Genomic DNA, 26502 nt, shown 5'->3' on the forward strand with positions numbered 1-26502 from the left:
TTACTGATGGTGACCTTTGTTACTTTGGTCCCAGCTCTCTGCAGGTCATTCACCAGGTCCCCCCGTGTGGTTCTGGGATCTTTGCTCACCGTTCTCATGATCATTTTGACCCCACGGGATGAGATCTTGCGTGGAGCCCCAGATCGAGGGAGATTATCAGTGGTCTTGTATGTCTTCCATTTTCTGATGATTGCTCCCACAGTTGATTTTTTCACACCAAGCTGCTTGCCTATTGTAGATTCACTCTTCCCAGTCTGGTGCAGGTCTACAATACTTTTCCTGGTGTCCTTCGAAAGCTCTTTGGTCTTGGCCATGGCGGAGTTTGGAGTCTGACTGTTTGAGGCTGTGGACAGGTGTCTTTTATACAGATGAGTTCAAACAGGTGCCATTCATACAGGTAACGAGTGGGGGACAGAAAAGCTTCTTACAGAAGACGTTACAGGTCTGTGAGAGCCAGAGATTTTCCTTGTTTGAGGTGACCAAATACTTATTTTCCACCCTGATTTACGAATAAATTCTTTACAAATCCTACCATGTGGATTCATGGATTTTTTTTTTTTTCACATTCTGTCTCTCACAGTTGAAGTGTACCTCTGGTGCAAATTACTGACCTCTGTCATCATTTTAAGTGGGGGAACTTGCACAATCGGTGGCTGACTAAATACTTTTTTGCCCCACTGTATCTAATAAACTAATAAGTGAATATGTTCTTTTAACTCAAAAGTATAATGAGAACTAAACTACATACAGATCACACACTCTATATTAAAGGGTATAATATGATCTACAGCAGTATTCTAATTCAACTACTTTGATTACATATATAAGGTAACATATAATAACAGAATAATCTAATAGCCTTCTGCTCAGAACCTAGCTTTTGTTTTGTTTCTGGCTTTTATAATCTGAATATGTGATGCAGCACAGGAAAGGCTGGTCAGAGATTCAGACCAAGAATCTGGCTGTGTACAAAAACTGCCAAGCAATGATGCAACCAGACTTTCCTGTATTTCTGTGGTTTAGGTGAAGTTCTCTGTCTGAGGAATCTCTCAAAACTGTTATGTAGTCCAAAAACAAAGTCCAGCAAAACTGGAGCACAACCACACACATGCCTAAAGGTAGAACCAGACCAGTGCACGGCAAAATATGCCCCCTTTATGAAGCTGCTGACATGACTGAAGTCTTTATCTATTTACATTGGTGTTAAACCACAATAATTTAAAGACTGGGACAATGTGGCATCTTCAAGGTTAAGAAAGATACATAGATTTTTATTTTATTTTTTTTCAAATTTGGAAATTTAAGGAAAACAAAACAAATTTTCAACTTTATCCTTGTTTTCACATGCTGTGCTATGGATGTGTTTATATATGTAAAAATCGTCCTCATTCTCAACATTGTGTTGTTTGTGTACTGTTTTTCAGTCATTTGAGTTTTAAATGACTTACTAATAGCCCAATCGTTTTTGGGATATGGGTTTTTTGCATGCAGACACACGGTACTGCAGACAAACAGCATAATCCTATTAAATATATAAATACTCTCATTTTATGAACACACAAGCACACAGCGGTGCATGTAATTGGCTTGCTGGTATTCTTATCAGGAAATGCATTTACTTGTCAACAAGTTCATTGGTTCCCCACTCTCCCCCTTCTCTCTTTAATCACATGTCTCACTCTGTCCCCCCCCCCATTATAGTAAAAATGCAGTTCTGTTCTGTTCTTTTTGTTTTGTTTATTTGTTTTTGTTTTGATTTAATAAACTGTGACGTTTAAATGAAAATTTGTTAAAAATATACTGTCATATCGAGCGCCCTCCCGGCTCTGTAAGCAAGTGATAATCAATCAGCTAGAAAGTGTGTAATCCAGCCTTGTCACTGCTATATTATTTAGAAGTGAGTGCAAAGGGGTAGAGAGTAGCACTCTCCAAAATGTCTCAGCTAGCAGAGCACAGCAAATGTTGCGTCGTTGGCTGCAAGAGCAAATATAGGAGTGAGGTTATATTGTCTGTAGTCTGTGTGTAATAACCTACTGTGGATAAGATTGAATAATCTGTGCATTTTAGTGACCTCATTCAGACATGTGAAGTTTAGATTAACTTGTCTTAAAATAGGCGTTGTATAGGACCATTCAAATAATACTGAAACAATTGCACAGTCAGCCAACAGTTCTGGCAAAAAACGCCAGTTCAGTCTGCTCGGATGGGAAGACTTGTATTACTGTTCACTGAATGTGTTTAGGGGACCTCGCCTTGGCAACTTGTGAAATTTTATTTGGCATTTTACATGATTTTCTTTGATTTTGTTGGTGTTGTCTCATATAATCTTTTTGTCTTTGTTTGCACTATCCTCCTGTGGCTGTGTGGTGGGCAGATTATGAATTCTGTCTGCAGTTAGCGTAGGGGTCTTTGTGAACAGACCCACAGAAACCAAGCCATATGATTTAAGCCTGGGCTTCACTCTTTGTAGGCAGGTGACATCTGACCCATTAACCTGAACATGAGCATTGGAGAGTGAAATCATCACCCGGTGCCACAGTGTGTACAACAGTAAGAGGATGGTCTTGTACGGGCATGTAAGAAAATTTCAGAATACGTGTAATGTGCCAACACACTCCACAGGATTGTGTGAAACATGCTTATGAGCCAGTGTTGAGAAATAATGGCAACGATATCGGTGGCAGCTGAATTGCCGCCCCCATTATTAGAATTGCTACTGGGATACAGATTTATTGACTGGATGGTTCAAGCCTTCCCACATCAGATACGTAGTATTTGTTCTTTAAGCTACTCTACCTGGATAATGGGTTTGAAACGTAAAATTGATTGCTTTTAGGGATCACGGTAGAGATGCAATTAACAGCTAGTGTGCTCATTAATCAATCGAGTTAACTGTTTTAACTGGTTAACTTTCTTGGCCGTCAAGCGTCTATTACATAAGCTTTATATCCACAGTGACGTGTTCATACTGCTTTTTAAAATACAGCTAAAAGTCAAAAAGGTGCAGTTTTTTCCAAAAGCTGTAGCAATGCAGTATTAGTGTTTTGCCTGGAAAACGCTTATAGCTGGGTCTTTTGGCTATCATTCCATCACTACATCTCGCTTTTTGAAATGTTTAATTCATCACTCAAAAGCCAGTGTTTCCCACACATAGACTTTACTTGGCAGGCTGCCCAGGTATGATAACTGCAGCCTTGCCAGCATTATTTTCTTTTCCAGTTGTCCAAGAACGTGAGGTTGTCCGTGATTGATTTACTGGGGGACATTTTCGCCTCAGTCTTATACTGAAACTTAAATCACTCCTAACTAGCTGCTAGCTAGTTAGAATTTTTCTTGTTTTCCTCAATCAGTTTTCCATACTAGGACGATATGGTCCTTAACCCAAGGATCATATAAGCTACTTGGAAGAATTTTGTAATTTGGCTGTCTTATAGAATAATTCTCATTTTTCAGGAAACATTTGCATTTTCTCTCTGGCCCAAACTGGTCGAGGAGTTACGCTAACGTGAAACACACATGGTCAAATCTAGCCAGGGACAGATTTTTCTGTCTGTGTTCAGACAGCAGTACCTTTTGAATGCTTTCTGCTGCTGTGATACACCAAATAACTCGGTAAAGCTCGTTTTCTCTTCTTTCTCAAACTGTATGATTTTTGTCTCACAAACGTGCATGTAAAATAGGACTGCCGCCGGGCTGAATCATTCAGCTGCCCAATGGTCAAATGGACTTCAGCTGACTGTAGTCCTTATTCTGCTCTGGAGATCAGTCGCAAGCTAGAGAGCTACTTCAACCAGAACCTGCAGCAGGTGGAGCGCTGGCTCTGCTGTTACGCAGATGTGACTAGGGCTGTGCAGCAAAGCAAGGAGCACAGTTTCCAGTGCTGTCTGATGCAGTGGAGTTGGTTCTTGGGACAAGAGGTTAACTGAAGAGGCAATGAATACAACGCTGAATGCTGTTTCGTATTTGTCACGAGGGACTGGGCAATTAAAATACTTGCAGTGGAGCACACACACTACATGCCACAAATAGAATCTATTTCTGTGGGAAACGCTGCAGGTTGTCTGAACTTATTTTTTTTGTCTATCTCTGGAAAATATGTAATCCATTTGTGCGACAGCTCCAGTTTCATGTTGCCAGTTGTCACAGTGATCAAGAACGATGTCTCGTTGTTGGGGGCGTGTTCTTTTTTTTTTTTTTTTTTTTTTTTTCTCTAATGATGGCAATACCATGCATCCTTTTTTTTTTCTGCCTGGCAGGCGAGTCATGTGGGGTAAATGTGTGGTGTTTTTTTTTCTTTTTCCAATGAAGGGTGGTGACTGACACGTCTCACTCTCTCCCTCTGTCCCCTCTTCTCTCTCCGTAGTCACTGCATTAGTCAGATCTTGGAGAGTGTCAATCATATCCACCAGCATGATATTGTGCACAGAGACCTCAAGGTGAGTGGCTGCCCGTTTCCATGACAACCACACTCTTACACATGTACACACACACACACACCTCTGCTCGTGGCCATGGCAACATACAGATGGCTCTCAGTTGCTCCATCTCTCTTCCTCTCCCTCTCCGCAATTTTTGCTCTACTGCCGTCTACTGCCCCCGCCCTCCTCTGTCTGTTGTCAGATCTGTCATCCTGCCTGTCCTTGACCGGGACTGTGTGTGTTTTTGTATCTGCGCATGCATAATCACATGATGTATGTTCGTGTTGAGCACAGATGTTGAGTCATGATCACGTGGAAGGGTTCGTCTCACCTATGGCAAGGACTCAAGAGCTCATACGTGCACAAGCTCACTCGTGAGGGGGCTGTGTTTGGGCGGAGGCATAGACGAGCGTGACATCACACCACCCTTCAAGCGTCAGGAGATTTGATTTGTCCCAAATTGCTGATGGGTTGAGATGTAAAGAGTAGAGGATGAGGATGGCTTCTCTGTTGCCTGCAGTTTTACGTTTAACCCAGTTTAAGTTGATGAGATGTTAATAATATATGTACTGAATTTGAAACTACGAAGTGAGGGGCAGGGGGGTAGGGAAAAAAACCCGCTATCTCAAGGGATGTCTGAGACACATGTGGGCGGCTTTTGTACGTGTGCACACTATGTCAGAGAATAACCTCGAGCGCTGCCTGTCTGATTTGTTGGCCTTTTATCCTGAGTGGGCTTTTTACTGTAGCCCTTTATGTCCCGCTGCCCAAACAACGGCCATTTACAACTGCCACACACGCCGCCTCGCGCTAAGTACACTTTCCATTTAGCATGCAGTCTGCAGCTCTACCTAAATGATTCCCGAGTGGTTTCCATGGCTACGGACCCATGCCCATATAAGGTGTTGGGGAGATTCTCAACTACTTATCCTCTCCCTACCTCCTCTGTCTCTCCATCACGCTCTCACACCTTTATCCCACCCCCACATGCTGTGTCAAACACATCAAATATAAATATTTCTGAGGAAAGGCTTTACTGAAGAGTGCCTTTAACTGCCTGTCTCTCACTGTCTTGATCTCTGCTTTGCTGTGTGTGTGTGTGTGTGTGTGTGTGTGTGTGTGTGTGTGTGTGTGTGTGTCTCAGCCTGAGAACTTGTTGTTGGCCAGTAAGATGAAGGGAGCCGCAGTGAAGCTGGCAGACTTTGGACTTGCTATTGAAGTGCAGGGGGACCAGCAGGCTTGGTTTGGTAAGAAAACAAAAACAGTGACACAAACACGCATATCAAATGAGCAGGTCCTTTTACCTGATCTGTTATTCTATCTGGGTGTTTAGCACTTGATAGTTCCTACACCGGGCATGAATCACTGCTGAACAGGCCCTCTTTCATACAGCAAGCCACATAGTTTCACATCTGCTGCTTTGAAGCCACAGAATATTTGCAGGAGCATTGATTAAGAGGCTCACTGCCACTTTCCAGGTCATGCTTAGGTCATTGTGTCTTGGCTAACAGCCAAGCTGCCAGCACTTGGCTGACTCTGTGGCAGGGATGAAATGATTAATGGGTATTTGCTAGTGACTCTACACTATCATAATCTGGCCCTGCATACGGGTCGCTATAATTTAAGCTGTTTATATAACGGCATGAAAGCAGCCTTTACCGGGAGTTTAATAAAAGTTAATTGTATCTTCTGATTTATCTGTTGGGCAGGGTTTGCAGGCACTCCTGGCTATCTCTCCCCTGAGGTCCTGCGGAAGGACCCTTATGGCAAGCCTGTGGACATATGGGCCTGTGGTGAGTTTTGACACCTGTGTGTGCCTCGGGTCGAATGAACCTATTCAACAGCTTTTAAGTATCATTTAAAAGTAAAACTGTTTTCGTAGGGGTTAATGGGAATCATAAAAAAAAGCATGATGATCTTGCAGCCTCTCTCAGAGAGGTGACTTCATTGTGCTCATAAAGTGTTGCAATAACTAAGTTTTCCCTTTCTTACTGTTGCATTTCCTTGTCTTGATTTTATTCTTTGCTGCCCACGGTAAATGGTATTGTAACATGATCTTGCTGAATCACTTCTCACCTCTTTGTTTCCTGTCAGGTGTTATTCTCTATATCTTGTTAGTGGGATATCCACCATTCTGGGACGAAGATCAACATAAACTCTATCAGCAGATCAAAGCTGGGGCATACGATGTAAGTGTGTGTGTGTGTGTGTGTTAGGTGTGATGGGTGCAGTGCAGGGGTTTGCTAAGCAGTTTTCGAACATTTAATAGTGTCCAATTGAGATGTGGTCCAAAGCTATTGATCCTATCAGGGCCTTCCTGACGCATTGCAGAGGGGTGTGTGTGTGAGAGAGAGTGTGTGAGAGTCAGAGAAGGGGTATTCTCCTCTCTCAGTCGATGAATAATGAAGTCACTTTTCAGCCTGTTTGCAGGGATTTGAGTTTTAAAACTGCAGCATGTTTTCTGTGACTCCAACCCCCCCCCCTCCTCCATAATCTTCCCTATTTTAAGGAGTTAACTCAAGCACTGGTTTCCATATGGCATGGATCTGCTAGAAACCCACTTGATCAGCTGACCAGAAATCTCTCACAACTGACGTATCACTTGTTTCTCCTATTTCCTCAGTTCCCGTCTCCAGAGTGGGACACGGTGACCCCAGAGGCAAAGAACCTGATTAACCAGATGTTGACAATTAACCCAGCCAAAAGAATCACTGCTGAACAGGCTCTCAAACACCCATGGATCTGCGTAAGTATTCACCTAAATGACCACAGAGTACATTATGGAAAAACCTAGGGATTTACCATATTAAAGCCGTCACATAACTATAACTCGGATTCATACTTGCCCTGAGAATCTGTTGACTTATTTTGTTCCATTTTTGTCCCCTTACAGCACCGTTCTACAGTGGCGTCCATGATGCACAGACAGGAAACAGTCGAATGTCTCCGCAAGTTCAATGCTCGCCGAAAACTCAAGGTAGGCTTCTCAGGCTTTAAACCAGCCTTGATTGGTTACTTTTTTTTATCCTGTGGTTTTAAAGGGCTGGGACAAAATATCAGCGTGGAAGTATACCATCTTCCTCTTGGGAGATGTGATCTATCAGTCAACACTTTTATTAAAAGATGTAGGTGCTCTTAAAATATTCATCATTCCACTTTGATCTGTCAGCATTTCATGGCTCGAATGGGGCACATGGCAGAGAAAGATGATATAACTGATTAACTGAACTGAATTGAATAATAATAACAAGACACAACAATACAACAGTGCAGTGAATAAGTAACTAATCCCTTGTTTGGTGTATTATATGTTAAGCTACACAGATATTGTGTATCTTAGATAATTGTGCAATGTAGTTGTGATATGGGTGTTATTGTGCGTGACATTTCATGAGTTAGTTATTGTGTGAGCATAGAAACGTAGCACAAAAATAAGGAAACTTGTGTTTGGACGATTATTTCTAAAATGTAACAATGCAATAGTGTTGGAAAGCTCGAGTTCACTCTATGCGTCTGTTTTTGGAGACTATTGAAAATATTTTAACTCGCTGTGCTGTGCATCTCATTCATTGTCATTTGCTGTGAAGCTGTTGAAACCTGCCCTGTCTATTATATCATTTCGACATATATTTTGGATTGCGAGGTTTAAAATGTTTCGGTTTGTAAATTATGCTGCTTTGAGGGGTTGATATCAACCATCGAAACTATCAGCCAAACTCTGAGATCACATGTCTGCCAAAGTCTTTGATCTTCTAAATTGCTGCGTATGAACATTTCACTTTTGAGAACCTCAGCTTTTTTTTCCCCCCTCTATTGGAAACATTTTAAATGTCAACCAGCTCCAGTTACTGTAGTTTGCATTCACTGCCACTGATGCAAACTCATGCCTCAAGTATCAGCTATTTTGTTTTGCCACATCATTTAAATTAATTTGCATAGAGGAATATAGGGCTTTGAGATGTGAGAATGTACAGTTAAAGGTGCATCTCCCCAGACAGCATACAAGGGTTTTTTTTAGTTTTTTTTTATTTTAAACATTAGGCAGAGTTTTACAGACAACATTAAGTAAATAAAGAAAAACGCCATGCTCTCATTATACCTCCCCTCACTTCTCTCTTCTCCTTCCTCTCCTCCTCCTCCTCCAGGGAGCCATTCTCACCACCATGCTGGTGTCCAGAAACTTCTCAGGTGGGTGTGCCCTTCGCCCTCAGCCTCCCACGCAGCACATGCAGAGGGAGTGGAGGAAGGAAAGTGGATAGAGTCCTCTGCACCTTTTTTAACCCCCCCACCACACACGCACGCTCACCCACTCATTCTCAAAATAACAATGTTTTTGTGTGCGCCCAGGAGTTTGCTTGCTTACAACATTAAACTGAACTGAAATACGAAGCTTCTTTGTGATATGATAGAAATATTGTATTACTGAATTATTATGAGTGCATTATCATGTATGTTAGCAGCCTAAAATGTGATATTCTGTCATAATCTGTTCCAGATTATATGTGGGTGCCAGTTATGTCCTTGTCTGTGCTAATGTATCTCTCCCTGTGTGTATGTGTGTGCGCGCGCGTATGTGTCCCTCTTTTCTGCTGCCCATGGAGCATGTTTGAGAGAACGAAGCCTAGACTTTAATGAGATTTTTCTTTTTTAATGTTTGGGGGAAAGTGTGGTGTTATAAAACCAGGTGACTATTAAGATTCTGTGTTTTTTATCTCAGCCTGCTGAGAGTGACTTGTTTTCGTTGAAGCCTTGTTCTCAGCCTTTAAGTAATTGGTCAGTCGATGGCTAATGATTTCAACCCTGGGCCTAGGAATCCACAGGGGTGCACGTCTTTGCTTTGGCCCGTTTGTATCAAAGTCTAAGATGCATCTGGGCTGTAGCCAGCACCCCCTGTAGCTTTCTCGGCCCATGACTGAACAGCATGAGATCGACCTGCATAATTTCCTTAGCCCCTCCCAACTGTAGCATTTCTATCCAATAGTGGGCCGGCAGCATACCAACTCTGCTGCTGCCGCCTCCTCCACGGCCTCACTGGCTCAGGAAGGTACGTCCCAGAGACACGCCCATCCACTTCCTCTTTACATACACAACTATTTTCTTTCATGGGACAGGGTTGGCCCTCATCACCATCCCCCAAATCCTGCATGCAGCCTTTGCAAGCATCCTCATCAACATACACACCCACAAGCATGCATCCCCTCACAGATTTTTCTCATTTAGGGGTATTGTGTAGCAATCATGTAAATAAGCTTCACTTGAGTTTACGTCAGCCTGCACTAAAAAGTGCTTTTTACATTCACACATCAGCGCCATTCAATCGTGACCTCGTAACCCACATTTCATCTTCACTTAGTTATGGCGTCACTTCCAGCAAGCTCCATCCTGACCTCCAGCTGACCCCTTACGTCTCTGTGCTCGCACAGGGCGGACTGGGGCAGGGGATGAGGAGGGGCATGTATCCTGGGGGCGGGAACTCACATTGCAGGGGGCCGGCAAGAGCTGGGTTGGCGTGCTGCCATCGTCAGACCTGGGTTTGATGGGACAAAGGAAGAAAGTTGGATGTTGAGGAGCTAGAGGGGAGAATAACTGAGACGGAGGATGGGAGTGCTGACTTCAGTGCCGCTACTGTTGAAAACATCACCGTTTCTTCCTGATGAATCACTTGAGGTTAAAGGCATCCCACGTCTCAACTCCCCCTCTTAAGGTCTGTTTTAGTACTTTCAAAGCAAAGTTCCCCCTTGAGACAGGAACCCCACAAGCTAATGTGGCAGCAAGTCTGCCACATTAGATCGAGGGATTGTTTTGAAAGTATTAAAATCAGATTTTCCTCTCATCCTGCCCGGTGGAGATGGGTGGTGAAGGTCGGCGATTCCAATGGTGGCTCCATGGATTGAGTACATTAGAAGCAATGTAGAGCAGACTGGATTCTCTGTCTCCCTTTTTAGAATGGAGGATCTTTTTTGCTCTGCAGTGTCTATACACTTCTCCATAGGATCTGTTTGTAGGCAGGATAAAGGTAAAATGTTTATGGGGAGATAACTTCACCTGAGACACCTAAGGGGAGGCGGGTGTTAATCCTAGGATGTGTGATTGGTGCGCTGAGATTCGGGGTGCCTGTGGTGCTTTAATTGTCAGCTAAAGCCCTCCGAATGCGGGCTCCTTCACTGAGACTGGACCAAGTTGCCTGTTTTGTAAGTTTCTGTAAATATGTGTGACATCATCACTCCAGATTGGACTCCTCATCTCTCCTCCTTTTAAGTCATCCATAATCAAGATTTTTGTTTTTTATTTTCTTTTTCTTGGCTTTTGGCTTTTGGTCCTCTGATGATGTCACTCATCACTGCAAACCTATAACTGCTTCCTTGCACTTCTGAGTATTTCTGAGGCAAGGCTTGGCCGTTTGCTCATGATGTTTCCTTTTAATGGCATTATAGCAGAATGTGACAGAAGTGTGAGTTTGAAGCATCTCTCTGTGTTTCTAATTCGGTTTTTGCCTTGCTGCCTTTCGCATGTGGGTGTCCTGTGTGGTTAATTCCTACAAAATGTTCTCGGGAGACACACCTTCAGATGCTTTCTAACACATTTTTCCTTTCTCATCACCGAGCTAGAATCTTGCTCGAGTGGTGAAGCCCTCCTCCTGTGGGTCACCTTGACCTCTACCCATCTTGCCATGTTAAATTTGTGCTAGAGAGCATGTGAACGTGGTAGTCCCATGCTGTCACATTAGCACCCTGGTGACTGCTTGATAGAAGATGTAGCCAAATGAAGAGCAGATGTTTGCACTGTGAACAATCAGCTGTCCTTTATCTAGTTTTTGAATGAAAATGAAAACTGGAAATTAAACTTAAATTTTTTTTAATTTTTTTTTCCTTTTGGATGCTGCATGGCCAGGCCAAAGTATAAGCTGCTATCAATGCAACAGCCAAGATTAGGGAGCATGAGTTTTCACTTGATATTGTTTGCTGCTGTAAATGCTGTGCCCCTTATCTCTCCTCTCATGTATTGAAATACTAAGCCCTCTCTTACAACCCTCCCCCCTCTTCCCTCCCCCTCTATCCCTCTCCAATTTCCTATTGGAAGGTAAGAAACTCAAGATAAGATTTTTGGAACCTGTGTGTGTTGGTAGAAAAACAAGAGAAAAGCAAGCAAGAGAGAGTTGAGAGCGTTAGACTGAGAGGAAAAGTGACTGGAGCCCTTAAAGGAAATCAATGATTTACATTAACCTAGCTCATCACTGTCAGTCCTGGCGGCAGTTTGAGTCTGGCCATCATTCTCTTTCTAGATCTGCTGGGGTCTTCCAGGCAGGAAATGGACTGAGGAAGTTTACTTTGCTCTCAGGTTTCTCTTATATCCCCAGGTGGCAATGAATGGATTATGATGTGAATGGGTTTTGCAGAGTGTAGCAGCCTGTACAGCCAAGGGGCGTAAAATGCCCGAGAAATCCATTAAATGCATGTTGTGCTTTGGAAACATCTAAGCTTACTTTGTCACAGTGACTGAGGTGTTGGGGATTCATAGATGTAACGTAGGTTAGAGGTACGAACGAACTATCATCATCAGTAAATCTTAACTTTTCTACCTGTTTCTCTCCCCTTCTATCCTCCTTTTTTCCACAGCATGCAAAAGTTTACTCAACAAGAAGTCAGATTCTGCTAAGGTAAGGTTCTCTTCATCACCTCTCTGCCCTCTTTTGTTCTGCTACATGGTGTCCTATCTCTCCTCTGTCAGCTGACCTCGATTTTCTGCCTTCTGTTCTTTTTCTGTCTTTCACAGTCTTTCTTTTGCGCACTTTTCCTCCTATTATTTCAATGAATATCTTTTGTTGTGCAGTAGTTATTATTCATTTTAAGGTTGTTGTTTTTTTTTTTTTTCGTTTTCACATTGGCCTTGTTTTATATCTGCAGAGGAGTTTCTTTCTATGGCGTGTTTTTAGATCCCATAATCCTGCAGTCCTTTCCACAAGTTTTTAACCTTTTTTTTTTTTTTTTTTTTTTTTTTTTTTAAACCAACGTTTTCACTCATAATTTATAAATATTAGTTCCGTAATGCTGGTTTTATTCTTTCACCTTTAGTCAGTTTCAGTCAAATGTCTGCTGCTCTGTTTCCCAGCAATCTCCATCAGCCTCTGCTGCTATTAAGCATCTCGCTCCCCACTCCTCTTTTTCTTTTCTGCCCCAGGGGTCACTCTGTGTAGTTAAGTGGGAGCGGCATAGAGAGTTAGTGAGGCAGTAAAAGGGATGATCTAGAGGCCATTCTGTGGCACTCACCCTCTCATTTACCCTGTTAGCTCTCAATAGCCCGGGAGCTTCCACCAACATTAGCCCCGTTTCCTGAAAGGCGTGTTTCAATTCTAATGCATCTTTCTCTATGTGTGTGTGACGTATGTGTTCACTTTGAGTGTTTGCGTTCTCGTCCCAGCCTTCTACCAACAACAGTAAGAACAGTATAGTGAGCGCCATCAATGCCCTGAAAGACACCAACATGGCAACGAACGCACAGATGGTACAGTAGGCCGCCGCAGTGTCAGCCCTGCCTCTTAATCCCCCCTGTCCCCTCAGTAGTTGCATAGTAACCCATTGGGCCTCATCCTCCATCATCTGCTTGTCATCCTTCATCTACCACCCAGGAGATCTTGCTCTGTAACATCCCCTGTCCCAATAAGCTTACCAACCGTGGTGCACGTGTGCTCCTGATTTAGGTGAAACACTTTTGGAAATTATTTAAATTTAGTTAAAAAAAATCTAAACAGGTGCACATGTGCACCCTGTCAGCCACAGGAGCATGACCTTGTTTGCAGGACTGTGTGCACCTAAAGTGGCAGCTCGTAAAGTTGTCGAGACCCCGTTTGGAGACCTCCACCTGTTAATATCAGAGTACAATTCAGTCCTATGTAATGGCCCCCATGTTTATATCTCTATATAATCCTCAATCGGCTACTTTCTTATCTTTTTCCCATCCTAACATCTTTCTTTGTCATTACATATTTTAGCCAGCTGTTCTTTGTCATTCTAACCTCGCACCATCCATAACATCCCCATTGACATCCTCATTGTAGTGAAAAACTTGACCATTGTGCTCCAATCCAGCACTAGCATGCTGTGGTTTTGAGAAGCTTTTACTAGCATGCATTAAATTACATCTTGTAGTGTTGTGGTTGGATAACACTGTCGGGTTGGTTTGGTAGTGCTTCTCAACTGGAGGTACAGGTCCCCAAAGACACAAATATTATGTTTAAAAAACCGTCTAATAGAGAAACTGATGATCAGCTCAAAGAGCAGTTCCCCAGTTATGTAATGCATACACGGTAAAACTACACGGAGCCAATCAACCTACTGTTAACCTGCAGCAATTATCATGAAATATTACCCGTTTAACTGAGCAAAATCTGAGCAGCTTCTCATTCTCGAGGGTTTGTAATTATGTATTTTTTAAATATTTTAAACTGAGTAATAATAGTTAAGCTTTTTATTTATGGATTCGCACTCAGGACTCAAAAGTACAAAACTCCTTCCGTAAAGTAATTTATGCATTTATTGGTTATATGAGCAGAATTGAAAACAAACAGAAGGACGGACTGTGTGGTGAAAGGAAAGAAGCTCCGTCCTGAAATGGGACAGAAACAGTTGCCAGATCTTGTGGTACTTCTGGGTGCAGCCTCGGGCGTTGTATTTAAACTGTTCCAGTTTAAAATGGGACGTTAACTCTTTGACCCAGTGCTTGTGGGACTGTGGCCACATTTTCTTTGCTCTGTGAAGTCTCGGGTCAAGTATCAGGTGTCTGTTTTGAGGTTATTTAAAAGCTAACAGAATCTGCGTCTTTTTTTTTTTTTCAAAGTAATATTTATGATACTTTCACACATAAAACAGAAAACTGCAGCTAATGCATTTAATTCTCCTAACTGTGTTTTGTAAAACAATAACGCTGTATGCTCTCATTATCTCTGTGTAGTTCCAGTAAAATCTGATAAATGATAACAGACCAGAAATGATGAGGCTATTAATTGATTGAGTGAGCTCTCAGCAAATGATTCCCCTGTGTTTCGTCTTCTCTGAGAGCATCTCTGTGTTTAGACCAAACAAACATCTGAAGATGTTAGTGTGTGACTAGCGTTTGGGGAAATTACAAACTCTTTTCTGGCGTTTTATAGACGAGACATTCATTAGTTACAGCCCAAAATAAGTGTCTCCTCTCCATTGCCACGGGCACTCTTGAAAGTTTTGGATCCACTAGCTGTTGTGAAGATGTTTAAGTTTTGGCTGAGGTAAAAGATAAAGGGGCCCACTTTAAATCCAGTTGAGAGGCACTCTTTGAGGACAATATTTTGGACTAACTGTTTTGTTCTGTATCGCAGGAATCTCAGAGCACAGTGGTGCACAATGCTCCCGATGGCGTCAAGGTGAGATGTATGTTTTGTGTTTTGTTGTTTTTATTTCTGTCTGAAAGCCCGACGCAGAGCATCACACGCACCTGATGGGCTCGATCCTGCCGGATCCTGGCAGCGTTTGATTTCAGCATGTGTCTGTCTCTTTCCTCTGCATCTCAGGGATCAACAGAAAGCAATGCCACCAACGACGAGGAGGAAATGAAAGGTAGGAAAGGTACTCCAGTGTTTTATTCCCTTTATCCTGTTCTCTCTTTCTGTCTCCCATTTAGTGAGTTTTTTTATTTATTTATTTTTGGACTGTACTGACTGGCAGGTGTGCTGAGATACGACGCGTGTCTGTCACACTTTTGACTGTCTGTTGTGTGTGTATGTGTGTATTTATTGTGTGTCTGGCTGCGTTTTGTATGTGTGTTCTAGCGGACAGTACGGCGCTGAGTCAGGGCAGCGCTACAGAGGAGATGCCCCCACTTCTGCCCTCACCTCAAAGCTCACCTGCCAGTAAGTTTATCCATGGCAACCGGAAAGCTATACGGGCGCCTCTGGCCAGGACATAACACCCCCCCCCCCAACCCCCCTCCCTCACTCCCACCCTGGCTTTCTGTAGTCACCAAAAATAACGTCTTACATCTCTGAGCCCCCACCCTCACTCTGATCCACCAAGCTTTTTTTTTTTTTTTTTTTTTTTTTCTTTTAGGGTTCCCACTGGTTTTAGATTTTTGAAATGATTCACCTTTGTTTGGCTTTTACAAATTTCTGTAGGTTAATTCCAGTTTATTGCATTTTTTATCTTAGTTTGGTAGTTTTAGCATAACGACACCATTTGGCCATCTTGTAGCAACGGCTTTCCAATTAATGCTGTGTAACACGGCTTAAATAATCAGTTTTTCAACAGGATCATGGGGACACGACAGCACTACCTTGCTCTGAAAACTATTATTTTCAGTAGCATTTGCTGCACATTGACAAATGACAGATTCCAGTAGAAACAAGTCATTGAATTAAATGACAAATCTTTATTTCCCCAGTAGCAAAACTATTTCTTGGACTCAGGTTTCCATTGAGACGTTTCAGTATTCAGATAATTAATAATTAATTAATCTTTCATTCACCGTACCCACAAATGCACAAAAGAGTTTTCCTCCCTTTTGCTCTACTCTGTCAAGATGATCCCAAACTGCTTCAGTCATTTTAAAAACAGTAAACGGGCAGATTATAAGTGCTTCAAGCGAAGTCTTCTGACTGCGACCACACGATCAGCATCATGTTCTCTTCGAAAACCACCAAGTCACTGCTTTACATCTTGGGTAATCGGTCAATTGTGTTTTTGGCCTATTGGATTTCACCTCAACAGTGCCACTGCATTTCCAGATATGAGCAGTTAGTTTATATGCAGTCTTATTGAAATTAAGTTGTAATAAACTGGAATAATCTTTCAGCAGTTATGACAAACATGCTATTTGTTTGGGTTTTTTTAAGCACACTGACTGCTGACACACTTCCTGCTCTCCATTCTTGCTCGCTGTGTGAGAGCAAGGCAACACAGATCTTGTGTAACTTCTTCTAATGGACACTTTAAGGGGAACCTGTTATGCTCCTTTAACACGATCTTGTTTTTAATGCTTTGACTCTACTAATGTTGTTTTGTGTGATCAATAGTTCATTTCAACCCCCCTTCTTTACGCTAACTTCTTTCTGATTGGCTGCCCCTTGCAAACAGAAGGTTTTGAACAGTGGACGGTGGGGACGGGTGCATCAGACGACCGTTTTAATTATGTTTTTGATATCATCTAGAACCAAGAGTAGGAAAAAACGTATAATTTATTCTGGCTATATGACACTTTGTTTAACATGAGCATCCACTATTGTAACAGACAGAAAATGAGGAAAAGCATCACGGTCCCCTTTAACATCACTGTGCTCTGATCAAACTTTTAAAAAATAACAGACCTTGTCTTATGTTTCTTTTCTTCTCATGTTAACTCTAATAGTGGAAAGTCATTTCAAAAACACAGATTTTTATTGTCATCGGGGCCACTGTGGGAACCCTGAAGAGTGTGTGTGTGTGTGTGTGTGAGTGTGTGAGAGAGAGTGTGTGAGTGTGTGAGAGAGAGTGTGTGAGAGAGAGTGTGTGAGAGAGAGTGTGTGTGTGTGGTGTGTGTGTGAGTGTGTGAGAGAGAGTGTGTGTGAGAGTGTGTGTGTGTGTGTGTGTGTGAGAGTGTGTGTGTGTGAGAGTGCGTGTGCGTTTCTTTTTTGGTGATGGCTACATCTATCCCCTTGTCCTCCTAATGTGACGGCTCCATCTGGAGGAAGTCTTGCTTACCTTGCGGCTGATCATCCTAAAGTAGTCGCCCAGTCTCACAGACCTTGCAGCCTGTCTGACTTCAATGGAACCTTGCACGCCATAGAGCGTCACGTCCTCACACTTTCTCAGTCTTCCTGTACTCTTTTTTTTTTTTTTTTTTTTTTTTTTTTGTGTGTGTGTGTATTTTTATCTTCTAATTTCTTTTCCGTTTCTCTTAATACACCATTCTTCACCAATCAAATTTTCTCTATCATCTTTCTTCTAGTCTGTTGACCTCTTCTCTTCATCCTCCTGCTTTTGCAAGGCAAACTTGCACTAAAGTACAATCTAATCTCTCCCCCTCTCCCTTCCTCCTCCTCCTCCTCTTCTAACTTCTTTCCTGTGTGCATTTTCCACTCCTGCCTTCCTTCCTGAACATGCTAAGTTTCCCCACAGGCATAACTTGAGCAAATAACAAACAATGGCTTCGATCGTCTCTTTGCTCAGTGCTCCAGTTCATCAGAGGAGGCTTAATGTTAATGTGTATTAGCGTTATGAGTAGAGTAGATGTGAGCAGAGCAGGCATTTAACTGACTTCCACATCGCACAGCATCACGATCAGAGCGGCACTGATCTGGCTTCCAGCTACCACCCTGTCCTCATGTCACCCATCTGCATGTCTGTCATAAACGCAATGTTAGCTGTTTCTTTCTTATTCTACCAAATGTACTAACCCACATCACCTTCATCAACCTTTTTTTCCCTGCATGAGCTAAATGTGTGCGCGTTATGTGTAAATGATCATATTTCTGTCATTTTTGTCTGTTGTCCATCCACATGTTTTTGTTTGTTGACCACCCCTTGTGTGTTTCAGTTCCACCGCATGACGTAAAGCGCATTGCATGGAACAGCACAGGCAACAGCTCCTACCCCGAGTCTGAACTCTCACAGTCATCCATACCTGCCGCTCCACTAGGGAGCAACACTGTCGCTGCTAAAAGCAACACTAAGCAGAGTAAGAACACATCCGCACTAACTGACTAACTCGGTTTTCCCTGCCAGCGCCTCACTGTTACCTGCTGCTCGCTGAAACTCTGCATTCCTTGAGTGTGTTAGTGGTTTTTTTTTGAGTATTTATTTATTTATTTATTTTTTAAAGCTGGTTCTAAATAAATTGTCTGGTCGCCAGTTTTGCTTCTTTACAGGTAACTTGTCTTGATTTAAGTTCCATGTTGAAGTAGTGAAGGCCGATGAGCTTAAACACCCAGGTCAAAAATCCGAAGTAAAGCCTGATTTGCAACAAAACGATGACAGCAAGACTAAAAGAGAAGATTTCCAAAGTTGATAGTGAGACCTGCTATAATGTGTGGCTTGGAGAGGGTGACGCTAACAAAAAGAGAGGAGGCAGAGCTGAATATGCTAAGATTTTCATTGCGAGTGACTAGAATGGACAGGATTAGAAATGAGGACGTCAGAGGGACGGCTCGGGATGAGCTGTTTGGAAATGAAGTTAGAGAGGCGAGCCTGAAATGGATTGGGCATGTGCAGAAGAGTGATGGTGGCTATATTGGAGAATGGAAGGAAGAAGGTAAAGAGGAAGCTGCAGGGGGTTTCATGGATGTAGTGAAGGAATACAAGCAGAGAGCTGGTTTAACTTTAACCATAGTGTGAGATGGAGGCAGTTAATCTGCTGTGGTGACGCCTAAAGGGAGCAGCTGAAAGAAAAAGAGGTTATTCTGGTTTTGTTGCCCTTCTGAGTATTTCAGGCAGCCAGATGGTGTGTGTGATTAAAGGTGTGTTCATGCCTTATTATTGAAGTAATGATACAACTTGTCAGGTGGGGGAAAAAAAGACATTAATGCCCCCTTAATTCAGTGAATCGCGTCAGAAAGCTGTCTTTAACGTCACATGTATAGAAACATGCCAGATAATTTACACCAGTAGTAGATGGCAAGAACTTTTATAGCAACTTGTATTATTAAACTACAATTTCTTAGTAATAATCCCTGAAATCGTAATAGGCAGCCATTAGATATGGCAGTGATTTTCAAATTATGTGGGTGCACCATAGATGAGAAAAACATGGAAAATGAATAAGATGAATGAATGAATATGATTTTAATTTTCACAGCAAAAATAAATGTGAATTTCCCAAGTGTCTGTCATGCTGATCTTTATTTCACTTTTTACATCATTAGTAACAGAAATTGTGGTTTTTGAGGTGTGAATTTTTTTTTTTTCCTGAAGTGGGGCATGCAACACAGTTTTTATGAACTACTAACATAAAATGACCTAGATAATACTGTAATACTGTATAGTAGCAGTAATCCTGACAATGCAGGTGAAAGGATGTTTAGCAATTATTTACTAGAAACCGTTGATATTTAAGTGCGCCGAGTAATGAAATAAAACTTCGTTGGAGTGTCTGTATTGTTTCTGCTTTTCATCTTAAAAGTAGAAGGAACAACTTAACAACTACGTGAGTCAAGATAAGCTGTAGCGCTCATGCTGATTTTAATAACCAAGCATGTCGTCTGGCCCATCAGTGTGGTTCACTGATGTGTTTAGAAATCAGTAGAGCTCTTAAGGCACAGAATAAAATGCAGTGCTCTCGGTTTATTGCTGGTTTTAGTGTTTTTCATAGAATTTGTTGACTACAAGAAAATATCGCTTGATTGATTTTGTGGAGAGGAGGGTTGTACCACGTGTAATCTCTTCATTTGGTTTTACTGTTACTTTAAAAGTGTGTGAGGCACTTTACACTGAATAGCAACTAGCATAAATAAATGGTAAACTTGTAGGTTCATGGCTTGTTTGGTGTGGAACAGATGTTAACTAAGAACATATAAAGAAACTTAAAGAGGAAAGGGATTGAAGTTGATCAGACTGATACTGTTAATCAGTTCATGGAATAGCTGAGGGAATAAAACCATCAAAGTCTGGCAAGTTTGCTCACTTGTGCATCTAACAGTTGGTCATAGCAGGAGAAAGCTAAGTGGGCCTCGAGTGAGGAAGGCTGTGATCTCTACTAGCAGAGTTGTTGCTTCTGTTTGGTTGGCAGTGTGTGCTCACAGCGGAGAGTCGTGTTCAGTCAGTTGTTGTGTCGTAGCAAAGGCGAGAAGCTGAGCGAGAGACAGCGATGGGGGTCGAGCTCCGGTGACGAGGCAGCTTTTGGATCCGGGCGACCAGGTTAAAGAGGGGACTTGAGCCGTAGCCACAGAGGAAGAGCGCGTGAAGGAAGGCAGGAGCTGAAGCGATGAGACAAAATGTCATTGTGCAGAAACCCACCACACTGTTATTGTTTCACCTTCCAACTGGCATCTCACCAGCTGCCATCTGTTTGCCTCTTTCTGTCTCTTGTTCTGTCTGCAGCTCGTAAACAGGAGATCATCAAGATTACGGAGCAGCTGATTGAAGCAATCAACAATGGAGATTTCGATGCCTACACGTGAGTACAACTGTGTGTAAAAGTGAAAAGCAGCAGATGCTTTCTGTGAGTGAAAACGAGTGCAATTTGGTAACAGGCTCATCTTGTTTTCGTTTTTTTCATGTTCAGGAGGATTTGCGATCCTGGACTCACCTCTTTCGAACCAGAGGCTCTGGGAAACCTGGTGGAGGGCATGGACTTTCACAAATTCTACTTTGAAAACTGTGAGTCTTCTTCTTTACTTGCATAATATACCGTTTATTTTAAGGGGTTTGAAATACCAGGCAAGTTAGGAAATAGCAAGAATAGTTGGCAGTGTGGATAAACTCCACTAGTGTTACTTTCTTTTTTCTTTTTTTTTAAATCAAGCAAACAAACAAATAACAGAAGAATACACTATACAGTATTAGTACCAGGCATTAAAGCATGTAGTGAGGTACACTGTAGGCTCCTACAGGTAAAGCTGGCAAGTCTGCTAACTGCACAGTTTATGGGACGAGATGTTCTTCCAGTAATAGCTGAATTTTTCCCAGTGAATGTCAAAGAGTCAAAGAGTATCTTTGCTTGGCCGTCAGTGTGAGTTAATCCTGTGGTGTCTCTGTATCCAGTGAGGGCTGTGATCCATAGACTGTAAGTGAAATATGAACACAGCCACACTGAAATCATGTATGCGTGAGAAGGTGAAGGGCTAAGCTTTGTTAGCATGGTGCATTCATGGACTGTTGCATCACATCAACACAGAAAACTGACATACACATAAATGGCATTCTGTAACATAAAAAGACGAGAGGTCCACTGAAGTGACTTGAATAGTTTCAGTGAGCCAAGCCCTTAATATTTACAGTTTACGTAAACCATATTTATGCCAGGCTTAAATATGGTTGTTTCACCTTTTAACGTGAGGAAACTTCAGGTACGACCCGATTATGGATTGAAGGAACTGCAGCTCATTTGTCATGCTTGGAGGTCGCTGCTGACCATGGACATATCTTCTACTTTGTGCAGTGTTGAGCAAAAACAGCAAGCCCGTGCATACCACCCTGCTCAACCCACACGTGCACCTGATCGGCGAGGACGCCGCGTGCATCGCCTACATCCGGCTCACACAGTTCGTGGATTCCACCGGCCGCCCCCGTTCCAGCCAATCAGAGGAGACCAGAGTGTGGCATCGCCGCGATGGCAAGTGGCTTAACGTCCACTTCCACTGCTCTGGAGCGCCTGCTGCACCACTACAGTGATCAGGTACACATCCTTAGTCGTCACAAGAGTTTTTTTTTGTTTCTGCATTACTGGGTTAAACATGATCAGTTACAGAAAAGTCTAAATAGTCCACAGGAGACAGTTTTAAATATTTAAAATATATATATTTTTTAATATTTTTAGTAATGTTGAGACATCCCATTAGTCACATCCAGCTGGGAATCTCTGCTGCAGGCAGACCAAAAATGCCCCCTAAAACTACCCCTGGACCCTTGATCATTTTAATCTTGTATTGTTTTTCCCTAATGTGACTTTATTTAGTGTATCTGATATCACCAGGTTGGTGTTGTTTCCTCAACTTCAAATTAATGGTGCTTCATGGACTATTTCAACTGGCTTAAATAAGGCTTGGTTTGGTGTTATGGGATGGAAGGAAAGGAGAAAAGGTTAGAAGGGAAGGAAAGAAGGAAAACTGATAGGGATGAAAGATGAAAAGAAGGTAGAAATGAAGAATTGGGAAGGAAGATAGGAAAAAAGGAAGTGATGATGATGGATGATGGAAGGGCTTGTTGGACTATTATTCGAATTTTTATTTTTTTTATTTTTTTTATTTTTATTTTTTTAATCATCAACCGTTATCTGTGGCCATTTTCCTGCCCATCTGTGGCCAAACTCTTGAGATCAAGAATCTGGCCACAGATGGGCAGTGACAGGAAAAGCTGAAGCTCCTGGAGAAAACTAGCACAAAGTAGCACAAGCCTCCAGTCTAACTCCACGCTAAAGGGCCCTATCAAGGTCCAAACACAGGACTGTCTGCTGTGAGGCAACAGTGATAACTGCTGTGCCACCAAAATGGCAAATTTAAGCAAAAAGAAGAGAAATCTGGGTTAGATTTAGCCGAAGATGGTTATCAGTAAATCAGATGCTTTGACAGGAGTAAGAACTTAAGTTAAAGAAAAGCCTTTCTGGCAGAAAGCGTTGAAGACACACCTGCCATCCCTAGGTTGCAAAAATGTGATTGGTTCATTTCAGTCATAGTCCTGGAGCAGCACTGACTGTGATGTTGTAAGAAAAACACAAACTTAGTGAAACAACAAAAATAAGAACCAGCAATAAACTCAAACTATTCTTGGAACTGTTTACATTCTGATGATTCCAGCTGTGGTACCAACCTATCCTCTCTCCTCTCCCCTCCCCTCCCAGTGGTCCTGAGCCTCCAGTCTACTGGAGTGTGTGTTTTGGGGGGCAGTGTTTTTTCAGCGAGCGTGTTTAAGAGGTCCGTCCTCTGCGTGGATTGGCTAGTGCCAGGAGCCCGGCCGGGCGAGATCGCATCCCTCTCCACGATACCAACCAATCCTGTCCCTCCTTTGACCTGCTGGGGGCTGGCTGAACACAAGACTCCGCCCCCATGGGATGATGCATGCATCTGGCGCCTGATTGGAGGGCGCGTCTTTGCCCTCTGTCCCTCCCCTGGCAGCCATCTTTTTTCTGCCCGCGCGAGATGAGACGTCCTGGGGGAGCAGAGAATTTACAGTTGAACTTGTGACAGTTTATGAGTATGAGTTATGAATATACTGTGTAAATTATGACTAGATGTACCAGAAAAACCACCAAAACCCAACCAAGCATTTATATTCACTATCTAATAACGGAGGAACAGGGAGGAGTGTCAAGTTAGCAGCTGAGATTTTGGTCACATTAGGGATTACTGGGTAGAAACTGCTCACTACCTGGACTGTTGCTGTTAAGATGTAGGGAGATTTTTAGTTTGTTATTTCCCCCACTGAATTTAAGAGGGAAAAACAAATCAGGTTGGCTCAGTCAGACAGTCGATGACCAGAGAAACTTGATATCAAAAACATGACGCACCAAAGTGTAGAACTTTAGGCTTTTTATGTGTTTGTGTGCTTGTTTAATTATTATTTTGTTTGTTTGTTTGTTTTTTCACCAGAACGGAAACTGTGTTATTGTGGGGGTGGGGGGGTGGTATGTGTTCTGTTGCATTTTTAGCGTCCTGATCCCTTTTGCGTTCCTGTGAATAACCGGAGCCTTTTCGCTTCATTATGTTTTCTGGCTCCTTTTTAAAGCAGCTGAGTTTTTGTTGTTTTTTGGTTTTTAAAAATGAGGGATTTTTATTGTGCAAATTTAAAGCTAACCTTAGCTGCTAGCAGGTTCTGTTATGTCTATATGCAGTGGAGGGAGAGAGTGGGCTGCTGCTGCCACCTCTCCCTCATTAATCCCTTCCCGCCTCTCTTCTCTCTTTTAACCAGTTTCTTTTTTAACCTTCCCTCCCACGCTGTTTCTCTGCTTTCTGCAAGGCCCTGGTTTGTTTATAATCACTGTGTAAATACAGTGTATGTATAGATATATGTAGAAAAGTGTAATATATGTACATGTATCTAAGAGACACTCATCCTGTGCACTTGGGCAGTGGGAATCACCCCATGACCTCTGTGACCTCCCCGAGTAGATTAGGAGCAACATTTGTTGTTGGGTTTTGTCTTCCCCTGTAATTTAAATTCTCCAACCGATCACGACAAACATGAATACACACGGTTGTGTAGGCTACCAGCTTTAGATCCATGGCCGTACGACTGTTTTTTGTTTGGGTTTTTTTTTTTTTTTCGAGACGGGGAATAAAAATAAAAGAAAAATAACAGGTTGAAAAGTAGTTTGAGCACCCCTCCCCCCAAATTCAGCCTAATAGATGCATATTTAGATATGAAGACCTTCATAATAGTGTCGTTAGTCCTGATCCCACAATGCTGTGAGCCATCTTTTCATATCATATTATGCACACGCGCACGCCTGGTGGTGTTTTTAAGCTGTGTAACATATCCACACCGCTGCTGCAACCATCGGCGCCGCCCTCGCCGTGCTGCTTAATCGTCTCCATCCATGTGCGACAGTTGTATCCGAAACCGTCCCCACCCCCCAACCTGCAAGGTGCCCGCCTCCCCCTCCCTCTGTGTTCAGACTCTGCTCTTGAGATGTTTATTTGTACCTCTCTCTCTCTGTTGTTTCCGTGTTACTGGTTTGAGTTCTTTCGTTGTTGTTGCTGTTAACTTTGTCGTTTTGGTAATTTGCCGATCTGCCAAGCTGGAGTTCTGCACTGTCCCTCGCACACAGGAATTTAAAAAAAAAAAAAAAGGGGGAAAAGAGGGAAGCAGTAAAGACGAAATGAAATGATAGATATTGATCAGGACTAAATTATTTATTTATCTAATCTACCCTTGGTGGTTTTAAATCGTGCCTGCTCAGTCGGGAGGAGTTTTGAGAAAGTTCTGGTGTGGGCGTGCAGGTTTTTGGGACCTACACATGTCACGAAGCAGAGCGGGAAGACCTAGTTATATGCATGTTTCAGTTACACATTTCTACCATGTACCTACCGGAATACGGATGGAGCTAGTGTTAATATATGATATTTGCATCTTTTGAAATATGAATTTCCTCCATCCAGAATGTTTAATAGGTGACATGAAAAATATTTGAAAAAAAAGCAAAATTTAAAGAAAAAAAATAGATTCAGGAGCCGTAGCTTGGTATGAGGCCCTCGATGTTTTCCCTGCGTTGTAATGATATAATATTGGGCTGCGCTTTCTCCCCAGCCTTCACATGGATGCTGGAGTTTTTTTGCATGATCATGATGTACAATGAAATACAACCATGAATTGACGACTATCAAGTGTTTGTCTGAGTGTTAGTTGGTCTTCATCATAGCTTTGTTATTCTTCAAACTTGGATCTTGAAAGTATTTAATAAAAATACTATTTCAGCACTGGTTTGTCTTTAGAGTCATTTATTGTCGCGAGGACTTTCACCGAGTGCTTCAACACAAGCCGATGTCAATACGATGCACTCATCTGTCGCTTTACACCACGTTAGTACAGATGGATTCCTGTCCTTTGTGGCAAACATTCCTCTTAGATTTTGGTCCATATTGACATGACAGCATCACACAGCTGCTGCACATCTATGACGATTCTGGTGACTGGAGGCTTGAGTACAGTGAACTCGCTGTCATGTTCAAGAAGTCAGTTTGATATGATCAAAGCTTTCTGACATGACATGTTATCCTGCTGGAAGCGGCCATCAGAAGAAGGCAACACTGAGGTCAAAGGGATGGACGTGGGGTATTCTTCGGTATTTAAACAATGCTTAATTGGTATTAAAGCCCCCAAAAGTGTGCCAAACTGCACACTACACCAACACCAGCCTGAACTATAAGTACAAATTAGGATGGATCCAATTTTTACACCAAATTCTGACCCTACCATTCAAGTATTACAGCCGAAGAGACTTTTCAGACTGCACAGATCAGTCTTATATTGCCCAATTTTGGCAATTCAGTACAACTTGTAGCCTCAGCTTCCTGTTTTGTTTTAGCTGACACGACTGGCAGCTGGTGTGATCTTTGCTGCTGTAGCCCATGTGCTTTAATAAACGTTTGATGTGTTGTACGTCCAGAGACACTCCTCTGCGTACAACAGTTGGAATGAGTGGTTTGTGTCTAATCTGGCCATTCGCCTCTGAGATCAACAGGCATTTTCACCAAGAGAGTTGCCACACACTGAATAGTTTCTTTTTTAATCAGACTGTTATTTGTAAACCTAAAGATGGTTGTGTGCAGATCAGGGTAGACCACTTAAATCCTTTCTTTTCCTTTCTGATGGTCAGTTTGGACTTCAGCAGGTTGTCTTGACCAGGTGTAATGTGCTAAAATGCATTGGTTTGCATTGGCCCCAGTGGGCCCCAGAGGATAATAATGCTATGCTGTTGACCTGTTTTTCAT

At 42.4% G+C, this 26502-nt stretch overlaps 1 protein-coding gene across 11 annotated transcripts in view; it reads left to right on the top strand.

Annotated features, from left to right (window-relative positions):
* The window catches only part of LOC146703417 (calcium/calmodulin-dependent protein kinase type II subunit gamma), a 43285-nt gene extending 17794 nt beyond the window's left edge, over window positions 1-25491 (top strand). The window contains exons 6-23 of one of the 11 annotated variants that reach the window (XM_085466625.1): window positions 4364-4436; window positions 5563-5665; window positions 6128-6211; window positions 6513-6607; window positions 7042-7164; window positions 7312-7395; window positions 8564-8606; window positions 9400-9462; window positions 12035-12075; window positions 12837-12920; window positions 14770-14814; window positions 14962-15016; window positions 15220-15300; window positions 17958-18098; window positions 20456-20531; window positions 20640-20734; window positions 21516-21752; window positions 22914-25491. In XM_085466625.1, the coding sequence (XP_085322751.1) occupies window positions 4364-4436; window positions 5563-5665; window positions 6128-6211; window positions 6513-6607; window positions 7042-7164; window positions 7312-7395; window positions 8564-8606; window positions 9400-9462; window positions 12035-12075; window positions 12837-12920; window positions 14770-14814; window positions 14962-15016; window positions 15220-15300; window positions 17958-18098; window positions 20456-20531; window positions 20640-20734; window positions 21516-21748 (1519 nt within the window). In that variant the 3' untranslated portion in view covers window positions 21749-21752; window positions 22914-25491. The remainder of the gene's footprint in view (window positions 1-4363; window positions 4437-5562; window positions 5666-6127; window positions 6212-6512; window positions 6608-7041; window positions 7165-7311; window positions 7396-8563; window positions 8607-9399; window positions 9463-12034; window positions 12076-12836; window positions 12921-14769; window positions 14815-14961; window positions 15017-15219; window positions 15301-17957; window positions 18099-20455; window positions 20532-20639; window positions 20735-21515; window positions 21753-22913) is intronic. The other 10 variants (XM_085466626.1, XM_085466629.1, XM_085466628.1 and 7 more) reach the window with 10 other exon arrangements.
* The last annotated feature ends 1011 nt before the right edge of the window (window positions 25492-26502 follow it).

This window comes from Copadichromis virginalis, linkage group LG8 (assembly GCF_057382275.1).
Source record: "Copadichromis virginalis isolate Kocher_CV1m ecotype Utaka linkage group LG8, C_Virginalis_male_GT1.1, whole genome shotgun sequence".
Taxonomy (NCBI): domain Eukaryota; kingdom Metazoa; phylum Chordata; class Actinopteri; order Cichliformes; family Cichlidae; genus Copadichromis; species Copadichromis virginalis.